The sequence below is a fragment of the Neophocaena asiaeorientalis genome, unplaced genomic scaffold (assembly GCF_003031525.2).
Source record: "Neophocaena asiaeorientalis asiaeorientalis breed wild unplaced genomic scaffold, Neophocaena_asiaeorientalis_V1.1 scaffold14, whole genome shotgun sequence".
In the NCBI taxonomy this organism is placed as follows: domain Eukaryota; kingdom Metazoa; phylum Chordata; class Mammalia; order Artiodactyla; family Phocoenidae; genus Neophocaena; species Neophocaena asiaeorientalis.
The window spans coordinates 6,380,713-6,406,592 of record NW_020175192.1 but is presented as its reverse complement, the minus strand read 5'-3'; the positions used below and the strand labels follow the sequence as shown (position 1 = coordinate 6,406,592).

General features: G+C 39.9%; 1 protein-coding gene across 1 annotated transcript in view; it reads left to right on the top strand.

Moving 5' to 3' along the window:
• Positions 1-25,880, top strand: part of KCNU1 (potassium calcium-activated channel subfamily U member 1) — a 171,975-nt gene that overhangs the window by 76,427 nt on the left and 69,668 nt on the right. Inside the window, exons 13-20 of the mRNA XM_024764958.1 lie at positions 1,856-1,961; positions 3,010-3,092; positions 4,177-4,246; positions 7,534-7,686; positions 11,710-11,822; positions 12,193-12,261; positions 15,705-15,794; positions 15,935-16,032. Coding sequence (XP_024620726.1) covers positions 1,856-1,961; positions 3,010-3,092; positions 4,177-4,246; positions 7,534-7,686; positions 11,710-11,822; positions 12,193-12,261; positions 15,705-15,794; positions 15,935-16,032 — 782 coding nt within the window. The remainder of the gene's footprint in view (positions 1-1,855; positions 1,962-3,009; positions 3,093-4,176; positions 4,247-7,533; positions 7,687-11,709; positions 11,823-12,192; positions 12,262-15,704; positions 15,795-15,934; positions 16,033-25,880) is intronic.

The following is a 25,880-nucleotide window of genomic DNA, read 5'->3' as shown; positions in this document are numbered from 1 at the left end:
AAGTTGCCTGCTAAACCATTTAGAACTGGTGGTTTTAAAAATTGTGTTTAGTGTATGGGTCTATGTATGTGTTTTGTTCGTTTTTGTTTAGTTTTGAGAGTTTTTAATCTCTACTTTGCCTGTAGGTATTTTTATCTTCTTTCAGTATTATGAGTCATTTTTGTCTTCTCTTTTTCTCCATCAATTTTACTACAGCTTTGCCTATTATATGAGTGATTTTTTTTTTCAAAGAACCAGGCTTTGTCTTTGTTCATCTTCTCTCTTTTATTTTTCTTTTCTATTTCACTGTTTGCACTCTTGTGTTTATTGTCTCTTTTCTTCTTATTTCTTTGGGTTTATTCCAATATTAATGTCCCAAGCTATAACTTTCCCCTAAAGCAGGCTTTTATTGTATCCAAAGACTTAGATATTTAGTGTTTTCACATAATTAATTTCTAAGAATTTTATACATTTCATTATAATTTCTTCATAGCTCATGAGATTTTTAGCAGTCTGTTTTTCAAAATTTCCAACTATGATGAATATTTTTTAATTTTTTTGTTATTAACTTTTACTTTAATTGTACTGTGATCAGAGGTCATTATATGTACGGCAGCTTTTTTTTTGCAGTGTGTTGAGGCTTTCCTTATTAGTCAAGTAAATTATCATTTTGGTAAATATTTGTGTGCTGTTGGGGAAAATTAGAGTTATTCACAATAGCCATTATATGGAAACAACCTAAGCTTCCATCTATGGATGAATGAATAAAGATGTGGTGTGTGTATATATATATGTATGTATATATGTATGTATATATATATGTATATATATTTGAATGATATGAAATATCATTCAGCCCTAAAAAAGGAAGGAAGTCCTGTCACTTGCAACAACATGGATGAACCTGGCAGGCATTATAAGCTGGTGAAATAAGCCAGAGAGAGAAAGACAAATGCATGGTGTCACTTATATCTGGAATTTTTTTAAAAAGCCACACTTAGAGAAACAGAAAGTAGAAAGATGGTTTGCCAGGGTCTGGGGATTGGGGGAAATAGGGAGAGGTTGGTACAAAGAGTACAGACTTTCAGTTTTAAGATGAATAAGGTCTGAGGATCTAATGTAAAACATGGTGACTATAGTTGATAACACTGTATTGTATAATTGAAACTTGCTAGGAGAGTAGAATTTAAATGTCATCACCCCCCCAAAAAGGTAACGATGTGAGGTGGTGGATGTGTTAATTAAATAATGGGAGGGATCCTTTCATAATGTATACATACATCAAATCATCATGTTGTACTCTAAATATCTTACAATTTTAACTGTCAGTTTTGCCTCAGTAAAGGTGAAAAAAATTTAAATTAGATATCCTAAATATTGTTTGCAGAATTATAAATATCAAACTTGATGATTATTTTTTCTCCTTGATCTGTCAGTAATTGAGAGAGATGCATTGAAATCTGTCATTACAGTGGGAGGTTCATGTATTTCTCTCGTTTTGTTAAAATTTTTTGTGTATTTAGAAGCTATTTTATTAAATTCATAGTTGTTTTAGAATGCTATGTCTTTTTGAATAATTGAAATGTTTTCATTGGTCCTGAACTTCTTTGTTCTTAGTAATTACCCCCCCTTTTTTTTGCATTAATCTGATTTGTATTTTTTCATGTCTCTGTGATTGATTGCCCCTGAGCTTCAGACCCATTTCTGGAATTAGGCTAGTGGTATCCACATCACCTAAGGACGTGGATTAATAATGGAGGATGGATGTTTTCCAGGAGAGGATTAGAGTTTTTATTAAATGCACTAAATAATATAACAGTCTCTAAACCAAAGCCAATCTTCCTTTTCCGTATCTGGCACTATGTTCTTTATCCAGGGTTCCTCCTTCTTTGGAATTGGAAACCATATTTAAGTGCTACATGGCCTGTACAACTTTCGTTTCTGGATCTGCGCTGAAGTGGGAGGATCTGAGGCGAGTTAGGGTGAGATCTAGTTCTTTTCCTCCTTGTCGTTTTCCTAAGCTGCAGCAATTAAGACGATAGTGTGTATTGCTCTTCCTAAAGGATTACTCCAGACTCTTGAGTTGGGGCAATACGACTTCTTCAACTTTAAAAACTGATCATAAAGAAATGTTAGTAATTGACCTCCAAATCCTTCTTGACAGATACCAAGCAGACCTCACTATTTACCTACATTTTTACTTAATTTTTAAAATTTCACTAAATTCTCTATCTAGAACAGTTTTGTGTTATCAGTCTAAGAGATCTGAAAAAGTTGTGGATAGCAGAAGTGTGTTAGATCTTTCTATCCAAGTGGGATTCTTACCAGATGACAGATTTCTAGGAGTCTGTCAGCTTTTACCGGCTTCACCTAAACACACTGATATGCCCTCTGATAGGAAAGGCATGAAGGAGAATCGCAGAGATCCCAGTTAGGCTGAGACTAAAAGAGATGAACAACAGCCAACCCTCTAGACATCTTGCGTTTAAGATGAAGGCCAACTTCCTCTCACGTTTTAGGTTTCTCACAATCATATGGAGCAAAAGGTTCGGTTTTTTTTAAAGCAGAGATCTATAGAGTCAACACAAAGAATTGAAGCAAAAATTGGCAAACACAGTATAATCTTTCTCTTTCCTGCAACTTGGGGTTATAAGAGCCACTTCAGTAATTTTTTTGCTATTCTGAAAGGTTAATAACTATACAGGAAGTTGCTTAAAAATATCTTATTACTCATCACTAGTCATAAATGGACATTTCTGGATCATAGGAAAAATATCGTTATGCACTTGTTCCATTTTAAAGCAATCTACATCTGTGTTGGAGACTCTGGTCCGTCTATGCAGCCCCTTTCAGCATTTGCTGGACTGTGATTCTGATGTAAAGACATCCTTATCACAAGTCCTTCCCAAGTGCGCTCTCTTTCTTTTTGGAAATTGTATGATGAAACCATAAGAAAACCCCAAAGGGGAACACGTAAGCATTTCCCATATATAATTAACAAGGTGGCTGCTGTTTAATCTTGAAGAATAGGTGGACTCTGCAGAAGCATGCCTGATTATAGCCAACCCTCTGTGCAGTGATTCACATGCTGAAGACACTTCAAACATTATGAGGTAAGAAGCTGGCACTGTGTCTTACATGCTCCAGTGCTGATCTTATTTTTACCTCTTTTAAAATAAAGCCCCATGCATAGAACTAAACAGATGTCATGTATCACAGCACAGGGTTCATCATATTCCAGGTTTCTGCCTTATTTTTCGGCCCCAGAGACTCTGCAGATGTATGAAAAAGGAAGTCAACATAGAGTTTACTGTGTGTCAGTGCGCTTCTCCGCTTACTTTCCTGGAGTTCCGTAGGGATAATAGCTGTCTAAATTTAAAAGGCAAGCACACGAATAACTGATAACTGTTCAGATGGCACCGTTCTGACTAACAGCCCCTCAGAAATAAAGACGGCATTTGTGGTTTGTGAACCTTATTCGTAGACTTTATTTACTGGGGTTTTTCTCCAGTAGTCCTAGTGAAAGATTGTGCATGGTTCAGTATGATGTGCTTTTGACTATTGGCAGTATTTTCAAGATGGCTAGGGTTAGTGTTACCATCTGGAACTGTGAACTATCTATGAGCAGGAACTCGATTTGTGGTAAGAGATTCAAACTGTCATTGTGAGGGCAATGCCATTGTACCTAACCCAGATGAACTGTTGGCCCCCAGAGCAAAATAAATACACATAGCTGAAGGTGACTCTACAAAAAGCAAGAGAAGCCTGAGAACTTGTAACGTACAGTAACTATAAGATAGATCTTAGTTTCTTAATTTGTAAAATAAGAACGTTGGATTAGACAGTCTGTTAGCTACTTTGAGCTATAGATAGCAATTCAGTCTCTGTTTTTTTCTGTAATTAATGTGTTTGAGTTTGAAGACTAAAATATATGAAACTGATTATTTCCTCCTCAGGAATTGCTCCCAGAAGACCACTCTTAATACCAAAAGCTTACCTTTCCGTAGATTTAATTTACTAAGTCACTAAAACCATAGCACTCTTCCATGTGTGCGCTATTTAAGATCGTAACAGTGAACTTTATAATGTGCTCTTTTCCTGTACTTACCCACACACAAACTTCACTTTGAATGGAATTATATTATAAAGACATTGGATATGGCACACCAGTAATGAGCATATTTGTTATTTTTGTAGGGTGCTCTCTATCAAGAACTATTACCCTAATACCAGAGTCATCATACAGATACTTCAGTCCCATAACAAGGTATTGTAACATTATAGCCTGTTCTGTCTCCTCCCCTTTTAGTCTGTAGAACTGAATGAACTTAGTTCATCTAAGTAATATATGAACTTAGTACTTTATAATGAGTCTACACACAAAAAGCTTTTGCCAGTTGCAGGTGAAATTTGGAGCCCCATTAAGATTGTTAATTACATAAAAATGTAAATTTGGAAAGAGTTATGTTTACATACTTTAAAAGCTATTGCCTGATGATCTGGAGTCCAGTCATTCTGAATTTAGGTGCTGACTGAGATCCTCCCCTTGGGGCCATGGACAGGTCTTGGCACACCCTTAAGTACTGGGAGCCACTAAAAATAAAGTAGGCAGATTGGACAATGACAAGGGTTTGAGACACAACCAAGGGCTAGGGCAGGGTTGAACAGTAAGGTCCATCTGCTACACAATCCACTCATTCAAGACAGGGAGAGGTGGCTTTCTTGTCCAATGCACAGAAACCAACACAGAGAGTCAAATAAAAGGAAGAAACAGAGGAATATATTCCAAACAAAAGAACAAGACAAAACCTCAGAAAGAGACCTTAATGAAAAGGATATAAGCTACTTTTCTGATAGAGAGCTTAAAATAACAGTCATAAAGATGCTCACTGAGCTCAGGAGAAGAATGGATGAACCAAGTGAAAATTTTGACAGAGAGATAGAAAATATTAAAAAGTTCCAAATAGAAGTCACAGTGCTGAGGAATACAATAACTGAACTGCAAAAAAAAAAAAAAAATAATAGAGAGGTTCAGCAGCAGACCAGAGGAAGCAGAAGAAGGGATCAGCAAACCTGAAGATTGCATAGAGAGTGTAGACCTCACATAATCAGAGCAGCAGAAACAAAAAAGAATGAAAAAGAGTGAAGATAGCTTAAAGGGACTTATGGGACAATATCAAGTGCACCAACATTCACATTATAGGAGTCCCAGAAGGAGAAGGGAGAGAGAAATGGGTAGAGAACTGACTTGAAGAAATAATGGCTGTCAACTTTCCTAAACAGATATTCAGATCCACAAAGCCCAGAAAGTTCCAAATAAAAGGAACCCAAAGAGATCCATATCAAGCACATTCTAATTAAAGTGTCAACAGTTGAGGACAAGGAGAGAATTTTTAAAGTAGCAAGAGAAAAACAACTTGTTACATATATGGGAACTCCCATAAGATTATCAGCAGATTTTCAACAGAAACTTTGCAGGCCAGAAGGCAGTGCCACAAGATATTCAAAGTGCTAAAAGAAAAAGAAAAAGACTGCCAACCAAGGATACTTTACCCAGCAAAGTTGTCATTCAGAATCAAAGGAACGATAAAGAGGTTTCCAGACAAGCAAAAGTTAGAGGAGTTCATCACCAATAGACAGACCTTACAAGAAATGTTAAAGGAACTTCTTTAAGCTGTAATGAAAGGGGTAATTAGTAAAAGGTAAACGTATGAAAGTATAAGTCTCATTGGTAAAGGTAAATATATAGTAAAATTCCAAATATTCTAATGTTGTAAAGGTGATGGATTAATCACTTACAAAGCTAGTATGAAGATTAAAAGACAAAAGTAGTAAATAACTACAATAATTTGTAAAATGATACATAAAATAAAAAGATGTAAATTGTAATATCAAAAATAAAACTTGGGTAGTGGGGATAAAAATATAGAGCTTTTGATGTGATCAAACTTAAGTTACCGTCAACTTAAAAGAGACTTGTAGGTTGTTTTATGCAAGCTTCATGGTAACCACAAAGCAAAAATTTATAGTAAATAAGAAAGAGAAAGGAATCTAAGCATACTGCTACAGAAAGTCATCAAATCAAAGATGAAGAGAGCAAGAGGAGAAGAAAGGAACAGTGGAATTATAAAACTTTCAGAAAACACTTGACAAATGGCAGTAAATACATACTTACCAATAATTACTTTAAATATAAATTGACTAACTTTTCTAATCAAAAGACATAGAGTGGCTGAATAGACAAAAAAAAATAAGACCCATCTATACGCTGCCTACAAGAAACTGAGATATACGGACACATACAGACTGAAAGTGAGGGGATGGAAAAGTAGATTCCATGCCAATGGAAAGCAAAAGAAATCTGGGGAAGCTATACTTTTATCAGACAAAATAGACTTTAAAACAAAGACTGTAATAAGAGAAAAAGAAGGGCATTACATTATCAAAAGGGTCAATCCCACAAGAGGATATAACATTTGTAAATATTTATGACACCAGCATAGGAGGACCTAAATTTATAAAGCAGATATTAACAAATGTAAACGGAGAAATAGCAATACAATAATAGTTGGGGACTTTAATGCCCTACTTTCTTCAATGGATAGATCATCCAGATAAAAAAATCAATAAGGAAACATTGGCCTTAGACAACATATTATACCTCATGACTTAGACAAATACAGAACTTTGCATTCAAAAGCACCAGAATACACAGTCTTCTCAAAAAGTATATAAAAAAATAAAATCTTGCCATTTGCAACAACACGAGTGGACCTCAAGGGCGTAATGCTAAGTGAAATGAGTCAGAGAGAGAAAAACAAATACCATATGGTCTCATTCATATGTTGAATAACAGCAGAAAAGAAATCCTGAGCTCATAGATTCACAGAACAGGTTGGTGGTTGCCAGAGGTGGGGGTGGGCAAAATGGGGGAATGGGAACAACAGGTATAAATTTCTAGTATAATAGAGTCATGGTGACTGTAGTTATTATTTTATATTTAAACGTTGCTAAGGGAATAGAATTTCCAAGTTCCCATCACAAGAAAAAATACCTTGTAATTACAGTAGTGATGGATGTTAACTGGACTTACTGTGGTCATCATTTGACAATATATACAAATATTGAACGTTGTACACCTGAAACTAATATAATGTTATACGTTAATTATATTTCAAAAACGTAAAACAAGCGAACAAATTGATTGCAAATTCGGGGAACTTTCTTGAGGTATATTTCTTTCTGATATTTGACTTTCTTATCTTTTACTGAAGTACAGTTGATTTACAATATCGTATTAGTTTCAGGTGTACAATGTAGTGATTCAATATTTTTATAGATTAAACTGCATTTAAGTTATTACAAAATAATGGCTATATTTCCCTGTGCTGTACGTTATGTCCTTGTTGCTTATTTACTTTATACATAGTAGTTTGTATCTCCTAATCCCCTTCCCCTGTCTTGCCCCTCCCTCTTTCCCTCTTCTCACTGGTAACCACTAGTTTGTTCTCTGTATCCACAAGTCTGTTTCTACTACTTTCTACCATGAAACAGGTTTTTCTGCCAAAGATCCCCAGCTGGAACTGGAATACTGGAGACAACATCATCTGCTTTGCTGAATTAAAGCTCGGATTTATCGCCCAAGGCTGTTTGGTGCCAGGCTTGTGTACCTTTCTAACATCTCTATTTATTGAGCAAAACAAGAAGGTAACCTTGGAAACTGATGTTGAATCTTGGCTCTATCCCCATGTCCTCATAAATTAATATCAGAAATAGAAAATAAAAATTGAGGGAAGCAAGAAGGCCCCCAGAAATGAGATTTGACTTCTACTTGAGCTGGGAAGGGATTGTGACATCTAGATTGAAGTCCCAAGTACCACACTGACCTTGAAGAAGTTGTTTATCTTATTGTTGCCTAAGAATATTTACCTGCAAAATAGAAATCATAACCCTGCTTCCTCCCGGCAATCCATGACGTTATGACAGTAAACGTATTCATAAATGTAGAAGCACTTTGAGTTATTGAAGGTAGAAATATAAATAAAGGTTATGTTATTAGTGGAGAAATCATACATTTAAATATATGTTAAGTACCAAGTAATTGACATAATAATAAATTATATTCATCAAAGAGAAATAATAATACAAATAATATTAAAATCTAATTTTCCGGGTTATTTTGGGATATTCTATGCAGTAATAATAATAGTAGCCACATGTTGAATGCCTACTGTGTGTCATGCATTTTAAGGGCATTGTGTTTCCCTCAATATTTCAAGGTAGTCTCCCAGTCATGGACGCTAACTAATAGTGAGTTAGTAAGTAGCAGATGTAGAATTGTCTGACTTACAGTCTCACCACTATGCCCCGTGCCTCTGGCTGTTAGATATCTTCTCCCAGTCTTCTACATCAGGTCTTTTGATGCCTTTGTTTGAGACAAAATAAATGGCTAAATGGACTACTGGGATGAAATACTGTAGCACGTAGTATGCCTTCCAAATGCCATCTCTGTGAAATGCTCTGAGAAAAATGTTCTAACCCTCAGCTGGGCCTGGTATCCTATTGTCCAGAGCCTCTCCAGAGAGTCACCTTTCTCTCCATTTAATTATGCATCCACCTTTGCCTCTTCTTGGCTTCTCTTTGCACTTTATTTCCTTTGTCCAGTAAATTTTAAAAACTCTGTATACCTTTTCTGGTCCCTTCCTTGTTGCTGTTAAGGAAAAGCAAAAGAGGTATAAGATTCAAGAGATACTCTGGTCAGCAAAATGCTAACCGGAAACCACAGCATTCTCTAGTAATATCCCCTGTGAATGCGAGGAGATGCCATATACAGAGAAATAAAATCGACCATCAGGCAGTAGGAATGAGCCTTGGTGATGATACAGCGAACATGCTTTAACCTTCACTTAGTGGTCACTGTGTGTAGCCCAGGAAATGGCTTGTGAGGACATTGCCTGTGTGTTGTAAGCTTAGAAAGTGCAGGATAGCTGCAATATGTGTTGTGAGGATTGTGATTTTTAATCTCTGTGTCTAGAGAAAATAGAGTGTGAACTCTATATGAAAACTTTGTCTCCTTCATGAAAATATAGAAGGTAAGAGATGTACAACCTGCCCTGTTGTGGTTTTCTTGCTGTTGTTGTTTGTTGGGGTTTTTTGGGGGGTTTTTTATTGTTTGTTTATCTAAAGTTGGAACCTCCTCAGTGATGATGGTCACCTGTCAATATTCATAAGGTGGCTTTTGGAAGATAGGAATTAAGAGAGATTTGTGGTCATGAAGATTTTTTGGTGGGGGGGAGTGAAGTCTGAAACTCTCTTTCAGAAATTCTAAACAGGGCAAGATTTTTTCATGTTGTACTCTGCTCTGGTGATTTAGATTCTGTAATTAATTAACTAAAATTAATTTAGTTACTTAAACCTACTAACTTAGGTTTAACGATCCGGATGCTGGTGTCTTATGTCCAATTTTGCTCAGATTAGGCACTTAAACTTTCTCTGTCAGTTTCTGCATCTATGAAATAAGACTTGCTAATCTACTCATAACCTGATTTTATCCAGGTATTGAGTGACTATTTGTAAAACTTCTGGGCAGTCAGATTAGAAAGCCTTGGGTCAATGCCATGTATTCTGACTCTGTTGATCTACATTGATTATATGGTGAGAAATCGTAGTCTGAGGAGCATCTCCAGTTGGTTCTAGGCACAGAGGATTGCCTTAAGCTTAAATTTAGATTAGATCTAATCTAACTGATTTTTTCACGCTCCCGATTCTACTATCCAAATCCAAAATCCATCTTGTCATCCTGTTTCCCATTCTGATTTTAAAAAAACTGACTCAGGTCCATCCACCTCACTACAAGTAACTCAATCTTGTTTCTTTTTATGGCTGAGTAATATTTCATTGCATATATGTGCCACATCTTCTTTATCCATTCATCTGTTGATGGACACTTAGGTTGCTTCCATGTCCTGGCTATTGTAAATAGAGCTGCAGTGAACATTGTGGTACATGGCTCTCTTTGAATTATGGTTTTCTCAGGGTATATGCCCAGTAGTGGGATTGCTGGGTCCTATGGTAGTTTTATTTTTAGTTTTTTCTAGAGTCTGTCATACAGAGTGAAGTAAGTCAGAAAGAGAAAAACAAATACCGTATGCTAACACATATATATGGAATCTAAAAAAAAAAAAAAATGGTTCTGAAGAACCTAGGGGCAGGACAGGAATAAAGACGCAGATGTAGAGAATGGACTTGAAGACATGGGGAGGGGGAAGGGTAATCTGGGACGAAGTGAGAGAGTGGCATGGACATATATACACTACCAAATGTAAAATAGATAGCTAGTGAGAAGCAGCCGCATAGCTCAGTGAGATCAGCTTGGTGCTTTGTGACCACCTAGAGGGGTGGGTTAGGGAGGGTGGGAGGGAGGGAGACGCAAGAGGGAGGGGACATGGGGACATATGTACATGTGTAGCTGATTCACTTTGTTATACAGCAGAAGCTAGCACACCACTGTAAAGCAGTTATACTCCGATAAAGATGTTAAAATAAATTAAAAATAAAATAAGTCTTTATTGCAAAAAAAAAAAAAAAACTGACTCAGGGCATCTTCATCTCTATGGTTATTTTTTACCCTCTTGCAGAACCTGGAACAGTTGGATTAGCAGCACTAAGCCGGTTTCTTTGGTCACGAGGACTTAGTGACTTGAACTGCACAGGGAGAGGGCTTTAAGAAAGGGGGAAAATGCAAGAGAGTCAGCTGCATCTTGAGACAGTGATGAGGTGTATTGGAAAGAGGTGGTCCTTTTTATTAGCAGGGCAGAATTTTTTTTGTTTGTGTGTTTGTTTTTGTTTTGTTCTTCCTAAACCACAAGATGGCCATCTGAGGAGTGTTTCTGAACTGGCCTTAACTCTCCACTGCCGTGGTGTTTCTGAGTTCCTAGGAATTCCAGGCTTTCATTGGAGATTCTGGGCTTCAAGGAGCCCGTCGTGCCCATCGAGCAGCGTGGTGGTGATTCTCATGGCTGCGGATGGAGGAGGATGCAGATAGAGCAAAACAGAATCCCTGGGGGTCTTACACAGATGTCAGAGTGAGTTACTCAGCAACATCTGCCCCCCCGCCCCCAGTTAGACAACATTTAGCTTTTTTTGAGAGAAATCCTTTTGTCACATCCCCCATTTCTCTAGAAGCTTACCACTGCCCTTGATTTTTACGTTCTCATTTCCATTGATCAGGATGGCTTTTTGAGTTTATTTAAACCAAGAAGGGTTCTTCTGATACTGAGCAGAAGTCATGAATATTTTCATCTTTGTGGTGTATGGTTAGTCAGTGAGTAGAAAACTAATATGTTTTTTAAAAAAATCTTAAACAGCCATATCTAGGGGGAGACAAGTTAGATTCCCCATTATTCTTACCATCTTATTGTTCCTGACTCAAAAACCAGTCTACCTTGCTGAAATTAATTGGAAGAAGAATTAATTTCCAGCAGGAGGCGTGGATGCCATCTGGGGAGGAGCTAAGTCATGATGTTCCTACTTCGTTCTGGAAATAGTTGAGATGTTAGAGTTTTTGTTCTTCCTTTGACATTTCTGTAGTTAAGCGCGAGGACAAATCTCCTTTCTGGGACCTGAATGCAATGGGCACCGGTTTGGTGCTGAGCAGAATACACAATTTGTATATGGAATATCCCATTTTCCATATCACTGTGCCTCATGTGGTCTGACTGTGTGTTCCAGATCTGCCCTAAGGAGCCCTGGCAGAAACATTTCTTTAGCGGCCTGAAGAACAAAATCCTGACTCAACGCCTCTCTGATGACTTTGCTGGAATGAGCTTTCCTGATGTTTGCCGGTAAGTTAAGGGAAACACTTTCCTCATTTTCGCGCAATGCATTCTTTCCCCAGTGTTCACAAAGGGCTCACTGTAGACCAGGCTCAGTGACAAACACAGAAGGTATAAGGATGAATAAGTCTGAGTGTCTGCAGCCTGGAGGTTTACAGTCTGTGCGGGACAGGTTCCCCTCTGTCCCAGTTGGTGCACTGGCTCTGCGTTCCTCCAGGATGGATTCACTTTCAAGCGAACATTCCATATTTGAGAGGCTCTCCCTCTGCGGAGGGGGTGGTGTCCTCCCAGGCAAAGAGCACGGAGTGTCCGTCGTATTATTGTGAACTGGTGCTCTGCTGTCCTCGCTTGCCTCACGGTTGCTCGTCTTCCTTCCCAGGCTCTGCTTCGTGAAGATGCACCTCATGCTGATAGCCATCGAACTCAAGTCCGTGTGTCACGGTTACTGGTACCAATGAGACTTCAAATCGCTTCAGAATCTTTATGATTAAGATTTTTCCAGACATACAGCCATAACTAAGCTTTTTGCTATTTGTTGAGAGCCGGCCTCAGGCTCTCAAGGCACCCAGGCTGCTGTGGTGCATTTAATACTGTCTCTCATGATTGAGGTTAGAATGGTTACCCTAGTGGGTGGGCAGGAGCTCTACCTTTGTTCCTGTGGCCTTGCCCCAATTGTGTCTCATGATCAGGAGGCAGAAGAAATGGTCACCTTCTCAGATCTGTTCCTCAGTATATTACCAGGTCTTGTAAGTCTTGACCATGAAACCACACCATGAAATAGAATTATTTGTGATAAAAAATGTTCCCACAAACTCTAGCCTTAGAAACTAATCCACAAAATATGGTAAAATGGGAATTTGGCCTGCTGGGCAAAGTGTGCTGTTGGTAAAGATAAGAGGTAACCTTATCAGACCATCAGCATTTCCTGAAAATGCATACTGAATAATATAAGAAGTAAGAGAAGTTATCATATAATAAAAAAGAGAGTCCAGAATCAGCCACAATGATATAGAGATAAAAGATGCTGAAAAATAAAAAGTGAGGCTTAAGTGAGATGGAGAACAAGAAACACTTATGTTGGCTTCTGTGTGTTTTTTAGTGGAAAACTACCTTGAATTAACTTGGACTCAATAGACTAGATTCTGATCCTGATTATGATTTGCCAGCCCAGTGGCCGTAGAGAAGTGTCCATCACCTGTAAAAGGAGGGAGTCACATTAATTAATCCCTAAGACCCCTTCCAGCTCGAAGACTGACATTACCAGGAACCCTAAAATCATAGGGAAACAGTCAAAATTCAATAATTTTGAATGATATCAGAGGGACTACAAAGTATATGAAAGGCTAGAAAGAAGAAACAGTGTGTCAATTAGAGAGGATGTAGAAGGTATCTGAGCAAAAGGGGTCAGTGGGATACAGTACAGAGCAAGTGCTTAAGGAGAGTAAAGAATAGTACCATCTGGCTGGCTGAATCTTATTTAACAGTTCTGCCGTGCTCATGGAAATCTCGAAATCGAAACCCATGTGCAAGTGCCCTTTCTACTGGAAATAGGTGAGAGTAAAGAGGATGGCATCTTAGCCTCACGAGCCGGGGAGTCTGGGTTTCACACCAGCCCAAAACGATCAGGTTTTAACATTTTGGGCCTTCAGTGACCTGGGTTATGCATCGGAATTATTTGCAAAGTTTGAAAGACATAGAATTCAAAACCGCACTTCTGACTTTATAAAACCAAAATCTGTGAATTTTTTTGAGTCCCCATGATATAGTCATTTTATTCACTGGCATTCAGAAACTGTTATACCAAATGCTCTTAATATCCTTTCCACATTTAACATCCTAGATTTCTATAAACTTTATTAGAATGACTGTCAGGACATTGTGGACCAGAAACATGAATAAGCCACCACTAAGTTCTACATATATTCAAGAAGTTCTGGTGCTGTTTACTACCTAGCATACATCTACCTCCAATAAATGAGGCAGCTGCTCCAACATAGATTTAATTTTGGTTTCTCACCAAAGAGTCAGATGCATCAGAAGAATTAAATCCTGATTTGGCAAAGATATTGGTAATAGCAGTCTTACATGATTGCTACTTCATGATCGACACTGCTGTAGGCACTTCACTTACATTAACTCCCGAATCCTCCCAACGATGCTGTAAGAAGGGTATAATTAGCCCCATTTGTACAGAGGAGAAGCCAAGAAAAGTTAAATAATTTCCCCAAGCTTGCACCACACCCAGGGGCCAAGCGAGAATGTGAACTTTACTCTGGGGGCACTTCTGATCACCAGGCTGTGCTAAATCCACCACAGTCACTGTACACGGAAGGAAATGGGGCATCTCAAAGCTGGGCTTCAGGCAAGTATATTGAAAAACTAGGGGAAAACCTATTTTTTCTCACCTTTTATTTTTTCTTCTAATTGATGCACTCGACTAGACTCTAAGATGTGCAAAAGCTCTGGATAATCCTCAGGATCTCTCTTAGGGAATAATTTGTCACCCGGTAAGAGGTGAAGCTGGATCTGACCCCAGTCAGAGAATGTTCTGAGTTAGTTCCAGTGGCCTGTGTTTGCTAACAGCAGCTGGCCGTGATTCATGAAGGGGGCGGGGGGAGGATCAAGCAGTAATTTCTTTGAAAGATGTTCACCTCTTCTTTCAAATGCAGCCAGAGAGATTATTCTGGCAGTATCTTCATAACTAAGCATTTAACATGAGTTCAGAGGACCCTGCCTTTAAAAAAGAAGGTATGAAGATACAACTTAAACATATGCTTGTTAGGTAGTGCATATCAACCGGTGATACTGGGGCGGGGGAGGCACAAATCTGTCCTTTCCTTTTCAAAGTCAAAAGCAGTGATTCCAATGACATGTTAGTGTCAGTCAGTCAGTACTCAGAAAGTGACACACGATGTCTCATGCAATCATCTGCTTGAACTCAGCTCTTCAGCATCTTTTGCTCTTGGCATAGAGCTGAAGATCTCTTGTTGCACAAGCTTTTTGTTTTTGTAAGGCTCTGACACCTTACTTTGGAATATCCTAACAACAGACTAAGCTTTGCCCAAAGGAAGACTTGACCTCTTTCCAGTGTGCATATGAAAGGAGGGGTGTGTTTTAAAGGAGGAAAGGAGTACTTTGACCACGCACAAATGAAGAGAGGGGAGGTGTAGGGTCGTAAGACCTCACCATGCTGGAGGTCTGAATGAAAGGAAATGAAAGTGGGAGATCCTGACCAGCAGGGAGAAATGTGAGGAACTCAGCACCCTATCAAAACATATCATGGATGAAGTTTATAAGGCAGCGTTTTCAAACACACAAAACCATAATAAAATAGACAATCAAAATATTCAAGTAGTGTAGAAATAGAAACAATTCACGTGGTTCCTGCTCTCAAAAATCTTGCAATCAAGATACACAAAAGTGAAGTCAGAGATAAACAAGTTCAAAAATTGTATAGGCAAATAAAAGGAACTTTTGAATCCAGCTAGTTAATTAGATGAATTTAATTTTAAAGGACAAATAGCCTAAGGATGTGCACCACTAGGATGACCGTAAGACCAGCAACCGTGTGGCCTTGGCCTGTTTGGCCTTGGGTAGCTTCAATTAGCAAGGCTTCCTGCATCTGAATTGGTTGGACCATTTCTGATGCAGGACACAATCCAGGGAGTGTGTGTAGCCCAGCAATTGGGCTATGACCTGACTCCCCTCAGTAGATTTCAGCAGCAGTCGATGAATTAAATGCAGTCAGATTCACATTTTCTACTGTAAATTTTGGCAGTAAAAAGGGATTGAGTCCTGTTAACCTGCAACTTAGAGAATCCTTTGGTAAAAACAGATACTGCCCCAGAAATTGGAGGGGAAAATTACTGTATTATTATTTTCTGTTTCCAGTGGGCTGATACTAAATCCACCTGCTCAAGTTAAGCTCCGTAAGAACACACTGGGGTTCTTCATTGCTGAATCTGCAAAGGATGTCAAAAGGTACATTTTTTTTTTATTACTTTAACGGGGAGAAAGTCCTAAAGCGAATGCAACTTAATGGCAGGCAGACTGAGTCAGCCCCCTGTTTCTTTAGTGTGAAGCCTCACATAAGTCATTCTTGATTTGCTTTCATTGTCCAGAGCCTTCTTTTACTGTGCCGTCTGTCACAGTGACGTGTATACTCCTGAGCTAATTGGAAAATGTAGCTGCAAAAGCAGGAATCCTCGACACAAGACAGGTAACTGCGCTTTCTGTCTGGCTGTCCTCAGCCCGGCTTCTGGGGGCGTGGCCGAGGAAAGGGGAGGGACTCTATCTCTTAAAAGACAATGTCCACTTGAACCTGGCCAAGAAGTGGCAGATACTTCCCCACTGGGCATCCAAGACCTGAGAATCAGTCTTTTAGAGCTGGAAGAAACCTTACTGGTTCTCTAGTTCAGTCCCTTCACGGGCCATGCAGATGAGCTCCGAAAGAGGTTCAGTAATTTTGTCCAAAGTCACATAGCCAGCTGGAGGCACCTTCCAAGTCAATCCCAGACATGTTGATGATTAGCCTCTTGCTTTTTCTCTACGTCACGCAGGTCTTCCCACCTTCAGTCTAAAAGTTCAGCCTGTATCTGACTGCTTCGTTGGGTATAAGGATACCCCCTCATGACCATTTCTATTTTTTTAAATTTTATTGGGATGTCTTTGACATACAACATTGTATGAGTTTAAGGTGTACAACATGATTTGATACATTTATATTGCAATACGATTGCCATTGTAGCATTAGCTAACACCTCTATCACCAGCATAATTATCATTTCTTCTAGTGTTGCGAACAAAACCGTTCCTTGAGTGCTCTGTTCCTTAATGGATTGTAGGGAGCTTAAAATTTGCTCATTCTGGCATAGTGATGAAGAAGTGAAACTTTCCCCCTTTGCTCAAGCTGAACTCGCTAGCTCACCAACGACCCTTACCACTTAAAGCAGGAAGAGAAAAGTTATTTCGAGCATTCATGATAACTTAATCGCTTCTGGTTTGAAACTTAGTCTCTTCCAGGTATGTTAAGATTGTTTGGGTAAAATCCCAGTGTTTCAGCATTTAAACTTAATTCAGAATTTGAGTTTCCTATCAGGGCTCTCCTTCTCTCTAAGGTTCTTCTCCTCTCTTCTCCCCATTAGTATTCTATCTAAATGCAGGAGAAAACTTGCCTAACCGCATGGTATTCTCGTAGTGGACAGCCAAGCATCCTTTCATGAGAGTCCTCCTTACTGGTTCCTGAGGTCTGTAAGTGTCAACTTCTGTGACCTCTGCATTGGCAACCAGTGACTCTGTTCCTCCTGGATTTAGGTCACCTACTGTCGTTTGTTACTGAAATCCATCGTCCCTGCCATTGCCTCTGGTCTTTTTTTTTTTCAGATAGGATTTTCTTTTTTAAAAAAATTTATTTTTTGTTGAAGTATAGTTGATTTACAATGTTGTGTTAGGTTCAGGTGTACAGCAGAGTGATTTAGTTATATATATATATATATATGTGTACATACACGTACATATTTTTTTTCAGATTATTTTCCCATATAGATTATTACAGAATATTGAGTATAGTTCCCTGTGCTATACAGTAGGTCCTCGTTTATCAATTTTATATATAGTTGTGTGTATATGTTACTCCCAAATTCCTAATTTGTCTCTCCCCCCTACCTTTCCCCTTTGGTAACCATAAGTTTGTTTTCTATGTCTCTGAGTCTGTTTCTGTTTTGTAAATAAGTTCATTTGTATCATTTCTTTAGATTCCACATATAAGTGATATCATAAGATATTTGTCTTTCTCTGTCTGACTTACTTCACTTAGTACCACAATCTCTAGGTCCATCCATGTTGCTACAAATGGCATTATTTTGGGTTTTTTTATGGCTGAGTAATATTCCACTGTATATATGTACCACATCTTCTTGACCCAGTCATCTGTCAATAGACATTTACATTGCTTCCATGTCTTGGCTATTGTAAATAATGCTGCAGTGAACATTGGGGTGCAGGTATCTGTCTGAATTATGGTTTTCTCTGGATACATGCCCAGGATTGGGATTGCTGGATCCTATGGTAACTATGTTTCCATACTGGTCTGCATAGTTGCTACACCAATTTACATTCCCACCAGCAGTGCAAGAGGGTTCCCTTTTCTCCACACCCTCTCCAGCATTTATTATTTGTAGACTTTTTGATGATGGCCATTCTGACCGGTGTGAGGTGGCATCTCATTGTAGTTCTTAGCCTCTGGTCTTGAGGTCTACAAAGTCCCCTTTTCCTTTACTCCTAGTCTTTTTATTCCATATGTTATTTTGGTCTCTCTGCTCTGTGGGATTTGTCAGTCTCCCCACGTTCGTAGGTGTGCATGTCAGGATGTGGGAACCGAAGTGGTGCCCTCAGGCCATCTTCTGCTTAAACACACACATGCCGCCATCTGCTCTTCTCTAGTCGTCTTGCACTGTTACTAAATACTCCTCTAAGTGCGCCCACCAGGATCCATATGAAGAGGGTTTTCCTATGGATTTTCTCCCCTTACACACCATAAAATTATCCTGTGTTCCTTGTCTCACCACCTCTCACCTTCCTGAGACACCAGGTGTGTGTGTTGGTTGGGAGGGACTAAGTGTTTTCTCAGGGGTCCAGGCTCTGTCATTTTTGGGTGATAGCTTTATCGAGATATAATTCAAATACTATGAAGTAAATACCAAATCCTTTTAAAGGGTCCAGCAATTCAGTGGGTTTTAGTATATCAGCAGATTTACGCAACCATCACCACAATCCATCTTAGGACATTTCCATACCCAGCAGCAGTCATCCCCCGTCCTCCTCTTCCTGCACCCCTGGCAACCACTAGCCTACTTTCTGCCTCTACAGATTTGCCTCTTCCGGCCACGTCATAAAGAGGGGGTGATTCAGTACGTGGCCTTTTGTATCTGGCTCCTTTCACATAGCCATGTTGTAGCGTGTATCAGTACCTCACTTCTTTCCATGGGTGAATAATGTTCCATTGTGTGGATACACTTCATTTTGTTTACTCATTCATCTGTCAGTGGACACTTGGATTGTCTCCAACTTTTGGGTATTGTGGATAATGTTGCTATGAATATTGGCACAGAGATATCTGTTTGAGTTCCTCTTTTAATTTTTGTGTATACGTCTAGAAGTAGAATTGCTATATCAAATATGAAGTCTATGTCTAATTTTTTGAGGAACCACCATACTGTTTTACATAGCAGCTGCATCGTTTTACATTCCTACCAGCAGCGCACAAGAACAAGGGTTCCCATTTCTCCACATGCTAACCAACACTTATTATTTTCCTTTTTTTAAAAAAAATAATAGCTGTTCTAATGAGTGTAAAGTGGCATCTTATTGTGATTTTTAACTTAATTTCCCTAATGGCTACAGATGTTGAGCATCTTTTAATAAGGATCTTATTAGCCATTTGTCTATTCAAATCCTCTGCCCATTTTTAAGTTGGGCTATTGTCTTTCTATTATTAAGTTGCATTAGGTGTTTAAATATCCTAGATACATGTCCCTTATCAGATATGTGATTTGCAAATATTTCCTCCCATCCTGTGGTTTGGCTTTTCATTTTCTTCAAATAATTTGAAGCACAAACTTTTCGTTGTAGCACCTCTGGACACCAGGGGTGGTATTGTCGTTCCTTGTTGGATTAGTGGGTTAGTGGCTCGGCTGGACTATTTCACTGAACTCTATTTCCCCTGCAGTGTGAAGCCTCTGGTGTTGCCCATCAGAGAGTATAGCCTTGGGATGCGCATAGTCACCCTGGGATGACAGTGGTTTTAACTGGGCTCTGCTTAATTGTCTCCTTTCCTGACTCTCTGTTAAGCTCTCTGCCTCTGTTGGTATCACACCCAGCTCTTAGGCTGCGCTCATTGGCTGCCAGAGACTCTGTTATTTTTGACAATACCCTGAGGCAGATATTGCTTTACAATATTATCCAATTAAATTTGAGCCCCTTTGCAGGAGTAGTTTCTGAGGCTAGTCTGAGGTTTGTTCTGACCCTGAGAGAGCACTTATTAGCTGTCTCTTTCCTGGTTCACTATGGTAAATCCTCGCCCATGGTTTACCTTGTTGTTCTCATGGAGCTACCAGCATCCACTTAATGATTTGCCACCAAAATCACCATTGTTTTCAAGAACATCCTTGGGCTTGAGCTTCTCCACACTCTACTCCAAGTCAAGCCAACTCCCTTGGGAAGAACATCAGAGCTCTCTATGGTAGTGGCCTGCCTCTCCCTCTGGGCAGAACCTCTGAGCCACTGCCCAGGAGCTGTGGGGTACAAACGGTCATCTACCTCTCTGGAATTGACATATCTGCTTTTTGAGCAGGTCTCTGGGCAGTGGCGCTAGCTTCTGGACTTGGTTTGCCTCTCCGACTGTAAAACCTCGGCCTTGGGCGCGAGCTGGGATGAGTCTATTCAGTGATCCATGGTTTTCACCCTGTGATGCTGGGGCAAGGCCTCTGCCCCATGAGTGAGGGCTGCGTGGAGGAAGGGAGCCTCCATCCTCTTGGTTGTACTCACCTGGAACTTAGCCTCTGCACCATGGGGCTGGGAGAATGAGAAATGCCAGTGCCTTGCCTCTCCCCGAGACACACCGTAGCCCTCGCCTGGAAGCTGGAGGGAAGGGTAGCTCTGTGTTTCCCGGCACACGTACCCAGAATGGAGCTTCTGTCACACTTAGTTGGGGTTGGAGGAAAGGAAGCCGTTTGTGGCTCAAGTGCCTGTGGCTCTTCCTAAGGTTTGGTATAATTTTTGAATAAATTGTCCACATTTGCTACATGCCTGTAGGACAATTTCTAGAGATTTTAATTGGGCTTGTATGTGTGTGTGTTTCAGTTTTCACTAGTTACTGTTGTTTCATGGACGAGCAGGCCCATGGAACTTTTCATGCTTCCATCCCACATTCCGAACTAAAGGCTCTATCTTAACCATATCTATTTTCTCTGACTCTTTAAATTTTTTTGTGAAAATCTAAGACAGTTTTAGGCATAGAAAGAAACTATTCCTATGCCATTTGCTGAAATCCTATTACCTAGAGGGCTTGCAACGGAACGCTTGACTCTGAAGAATACTGTTAATTAAATGGGCTTCAAGAGCCTATTTGGGATTCAGAAGTTAAACATTGACTCTTGCATTCCATAACAATATGAATCATTCTTTTTCTGTAATTTATTTATTTTTGGCTGTGTTGGGTCTTTGTTGCTGCGTGTGGGCTTTCTCTAGTTGTGGTGAGCGGGGGCTACTCTTCATGGCGGTGTGCGGGCTTCTCATTGCGGTGGCTTCTCTTGTTGCGGAGCACGGGCTCTAGGCATGCGGGCTCAGTAGTTGTGGCTTGCGGGCTCAGTAGTTGTGGCGCACGGGCTTAGTTGCTCTGCGGCCTGTGGAATCTTCCCGGACCAGGGCTCAAACCTGTGTCCCCTGCATTGGCAGACGGATTCGCAACCACTGCGTCACCAGGGAGGCCCAATATGAATCATTCTTGAGGCAATGGGTGAGGCTGACTAAATGGAGAAATGTCCCATTAAAGAGATGTGAATAAGAAAGAAAAAAATAATACATTAAGAGTATCGTCTCATTACACATCTTTATCCCATATAAAAACTCAGCATTGTTTCATGCAGTAGACATATCCCTGTAAACACAGTGTACAAATCAAACTTTTGCACATAAGTTATACACTCATATGCATGCACTGCTGTCAGTCATTTTGCAAAACAAAAACTTTTATAAATTGAATAATCACTTAGCTGACTTTTAAGTGTGTTCTTGTTATAAATATTTTAAAGCAGGAAGTTAGTTGGTGTAGTATAAAGATGGAAAGATTTTTGTTTAAAGAAAAGAGCTCTGCATTCATATTTGTAGATACGCCAAATTTCACCCACTTCTATAACAGGTAATTTATAGTATCTAGGGAATCAGTAAGACTTTCAATTTATAATCTGGCATTTGATCTTCCCCGGAACCTTTCATTCTTCTCATAATAGAATCATTTTTTTTTCTTCTTGCTCCATACTGATCCTCCATCACAGCTTCTACTACATCCAGGAGAACTCTAATTAATCTGGTACCGAGATTCTTAAATAGCAGGCTATGAGTGAGCCAGCTGTTCTTACTTCACTCTGCCAGACGATGGCAGCAGAGTACCATGAAACACTCAGGGTCTGGTAGCCAGGGGAGTGGACTTGCGTGTGAATTTGAACCTGGAGAGTTAGTTCTAGCCAAAAATGTGCCAAAGAGGACATCGTCGTAGAAGGGGACTACTTGGCCTTATAGATTTAAAAGTCACGATAATGTCTTGGAAATTCTCCCAGAGAATTAACTTTCCAAAAGGACTAAGGAACTTACCAATAGATGACAGAATAGAAAATTTACTGACTTAGAGTGAGTTCAGATTTCAGGTTGAATATTTTACATTTCAGAGTCAGATGAAATGTATCCCCGGTCCACTCCCTTTAAAGAATTATCTCTTCGTCGAGTTAATTAAGCTTGCTCAGCCCCACCAACTTCTTCCACCTCCTGTTCTCAATGAGAAGTCAGAAGACTTGAATTCTGACGGCGGCGGTGCCACTGATTGGATGCGGTTTAGGGAAGACACATCACCTTCTGGGATCTCAGTGTCATCCTTCTGAAATTCAGCAGTCCTCATCACCGCTATGGCTCTTTTCAGTTCTGATGTTCTGTGATTTATAATCCCTCTTCTTTGGTCACTTCCATTTTTTTTTTTTCTGAATAGAACCATACCAGAGGTTCTCCCCTTAAGTTCATAATCTAACATTTTAGAGAGGCAGCAGGGTGCAGTGGTTCAAAACGTTGGATTCTGCATTGCTCACTTACTTCTTAGCTGTGTGATCGCAGGCAAACTATTTAAGCTCTCAGAGTGTTTCAGATTTCTGTAAAATGTTGGTGATAATATCACAAATCTCAGGGGGTTAAATGAGACTATTAGTACATAAAGAGTATACAGGTTGAGTCTATTCATATAGAAAGCATTAAGAACAGTTCCTGGCAAATAGTAAGTACTACATATACGGTAATTATCATAGAACCCGTGGGAACACAGACTCAAAAAAGAATCTCGTTATTTTTCTCATCAGTGAAATTCAGTTGAAATAAGAATTGGCGGAGAAGTCCTGGTAGATTTTACTTATTTGAACCCATTCCCAATGTGTTTTGGATCCAGAGCATGAAGACCATGCATGGTAGGGCCAGCCTTAAGAGCAGGGGGAATCATATGTGATTAGATAAGTTACTGGGCAGAAACTTGCCCAGCTCCAACTAAACAGCTCGCTGCCTGCCATTTCAGCACTGAATTCTCTAACGCCTGAGATTTTAGAGCGGTGGTCCTCAACCAGTGCAGGGAGAAGCACACACCGGTCTCTGTACGTGATGGTGTGGAGAGTGGGCAGCGGGAGAGTGGCCTTAGGAAAGCTGTGTCCAAATTCCCCTAATCCTCACCCCCTGAGAAAGGCTTTAGGTTCCTCCTTAAAATGTTAATGTTTGTGATGGAGTCACGTGTAAATGAGAGGGGAATTATGAAGAGGAAATTGGAAAGAGGGCGTGAAAAGGGGTCGGGGATGGGCAGAAATGATAAGAAATAGTTTGAATAGGAGGTCTAAACTTGAATTTACTCTACTTCATAGTTTTCTTTAGGTTTTGACTTGGGTCATTTTTTTCATCAACATCTCAGACTAAGTGACCTCTTTAAGAAGGGAGTCAGCCCAGCCAGTGTTCCCTAGGGATGAGCATTCCAAACCTGGAAGGTTGAGCTCTAACCGCCGCAGCGAATCTACCAGCTCATCTCTCTAGCTTGGCTCTCCTCCTGCACCAATGGCTATAGGTAGGAGAGAGAGCAGAGGTGTTCCTAAATGCCTCTTCTTCTCTAAAGCAGGGCCAGGGACCACATGTCCACCCAATTCCAGCACAAAGGAAAACAACCCGGTAATAGTCCACAAAGACCATCCACCAGTATCTTGCATTCCTGTATTCACGACAGTTGCCATTGTTCTTGTAGTCAGTCCCACCGTTGGCTGTGGGGCTTCATTTTCTCGAGTCCTTGGTGTCCATCTCCACTTTGGCCGTGGCCCTCTTTATTTCTCATCCCAATGATTAAAATAGCGTCCTGGCAGGTTTCCCCGCATCTAGCCTCTCTTCAGGCCAATCCATGCCATCTTTCATGGCTCTAAGAATTTTCTTGAAGTTCTGATCATGAACAGATATATAAATAAAAAAATAAATAGATGGATGAATGTTATCCCCACTTTCACAAGACGAAAGCATTGGCTTGATCTCTTGTCCTGCTGCTTCTTCAGCTCCTGAGAGCAGTGTTTCTTATCCAGCATACGTGGTATCACTTCTTAGGTGTGTCACAATGACTGGTAGATACTAAATTTTGCAACAGGTTAGCTATTTAGTAAACTGGAGCAGATTCAGGATCAGCCAAATAAGGCAGGAATTGTTTTCACTCATTTGGGCTATGATCATATTTCCTGAGGGAGATCGAGAGGAGTAGAATTAGTGCTCTCCATATGGAAATCATATACGAGGCATGTCTTAATATGCAATCCTGTCACGTGTGCCAGGAAAGGAAAATGGTTGCCTGTAGCTGTCAAGGAAATCACTTCTTGAAGAAAAGAGAAAGATAATCAAATGCTGGCCGTGCATAGGACTTTAATTTATTTTTTTTCAGTCACCCACAGGTCTTAGATGCCATGTCTTTTTTGATGTCTAAGGCTTTATTCGGAAACCCTCTGTAGAATATCCATAGAGAAGAAGTCATAGTAAGCCATGGCAAGCCATTAACAGTCTGGTTAGGGCGTTAGGCAAAACTCCATTTCATTTTTCCCTTGCCTAAAATCTGAAAACGTAATTACTTGGACACTGTCAGCTGTAGCTAAATAGATTAAAATATAAGTAAATCAAATGATCAAGTGCTCTTAAGAGTGAAATCAGAGAAACTTCAATTGCTTATCTACTGCCTTGAGAGACAGGGACTTTACTTCCTAGTTTTATTTTATTCTTTGGTTTTTCTCCCAGATGTTTGAAGCAGTAAAGAAACTGGGAGAAAGGGCAGCAAAGAAACTGGGAGAAAGGGCAGTAAAGAAACTGGGAGAAAGGGCAGTAAAGAAACTGGGAGAAAGGGCAGTCAGTGATTGTTGCACGTTCTTAACAGCCCTCTCTGCAACCTGGTAGAGAGGACACTTTTCAGACTTTTTTGTGAAATTCATTAGGATTATAGAACTTAGAGTTGAAGGAAGCAGAGACCACGTGGACCAGTTCTTTTCCCTTCGGGCAGGCAGCACACACAGCCGGAGCCCCCACCCATCCTCACAAGAGTGCGCCTTCCAGCCCCCATATCCATGGACGTACTTCCATAATCATGAAAGCGTCCAACATTATGCAAATCATTCATGTGTTTTCAGGAGAGATTTTATTAAGAAGAAGGACACAAGGGAAGATTCAGAGCTTTATTGAGCAAAAATTTCTCACGGTTCATACCTAGCGCTCACCTCACACGCCTGTCCCCTCCCACCTTTTTTTAATACCTGGCAAATGTTGGCTGGAGAGTGAGGTTCTGAGAAGACAGAGACTTCCCGAAAGTTCCATTGTTCCCAAGCCAGTTTAGGCATGTTGCGTTTTACATTCCGCAGCTCAGTTTCTATCACGAGTACTAAGCCGACTAGCTTTTAAAGACTGACAGTTGGTAACACGCTACTCCTCCCTTAGATTTTTCTTCAGAAGTTCCCTTCCCAAGCCATTCCCCCCAGGGCAAAAGGTAACCACAGAATAAGGAAACATCAATCAAGCTGAAAACCCCATCAAAATTCCATATGTAAGTGAAGGCTTCTGAGGATTACAGACAGGGAGCAATCTTCTTCCATACTTGGCTCTCGGTACACCTGTATGATGCCATTACTGCCGATTTAAACCGACAAATCACATATGCAGAGGATGTCCCTCTTCTTCCAAAAGTATGTTTTGACTCAGTTGATATTTTCTGCAGATTAAAATGGCTTAGAAAGAGTTACATCAAAAGAAGAGGGATAC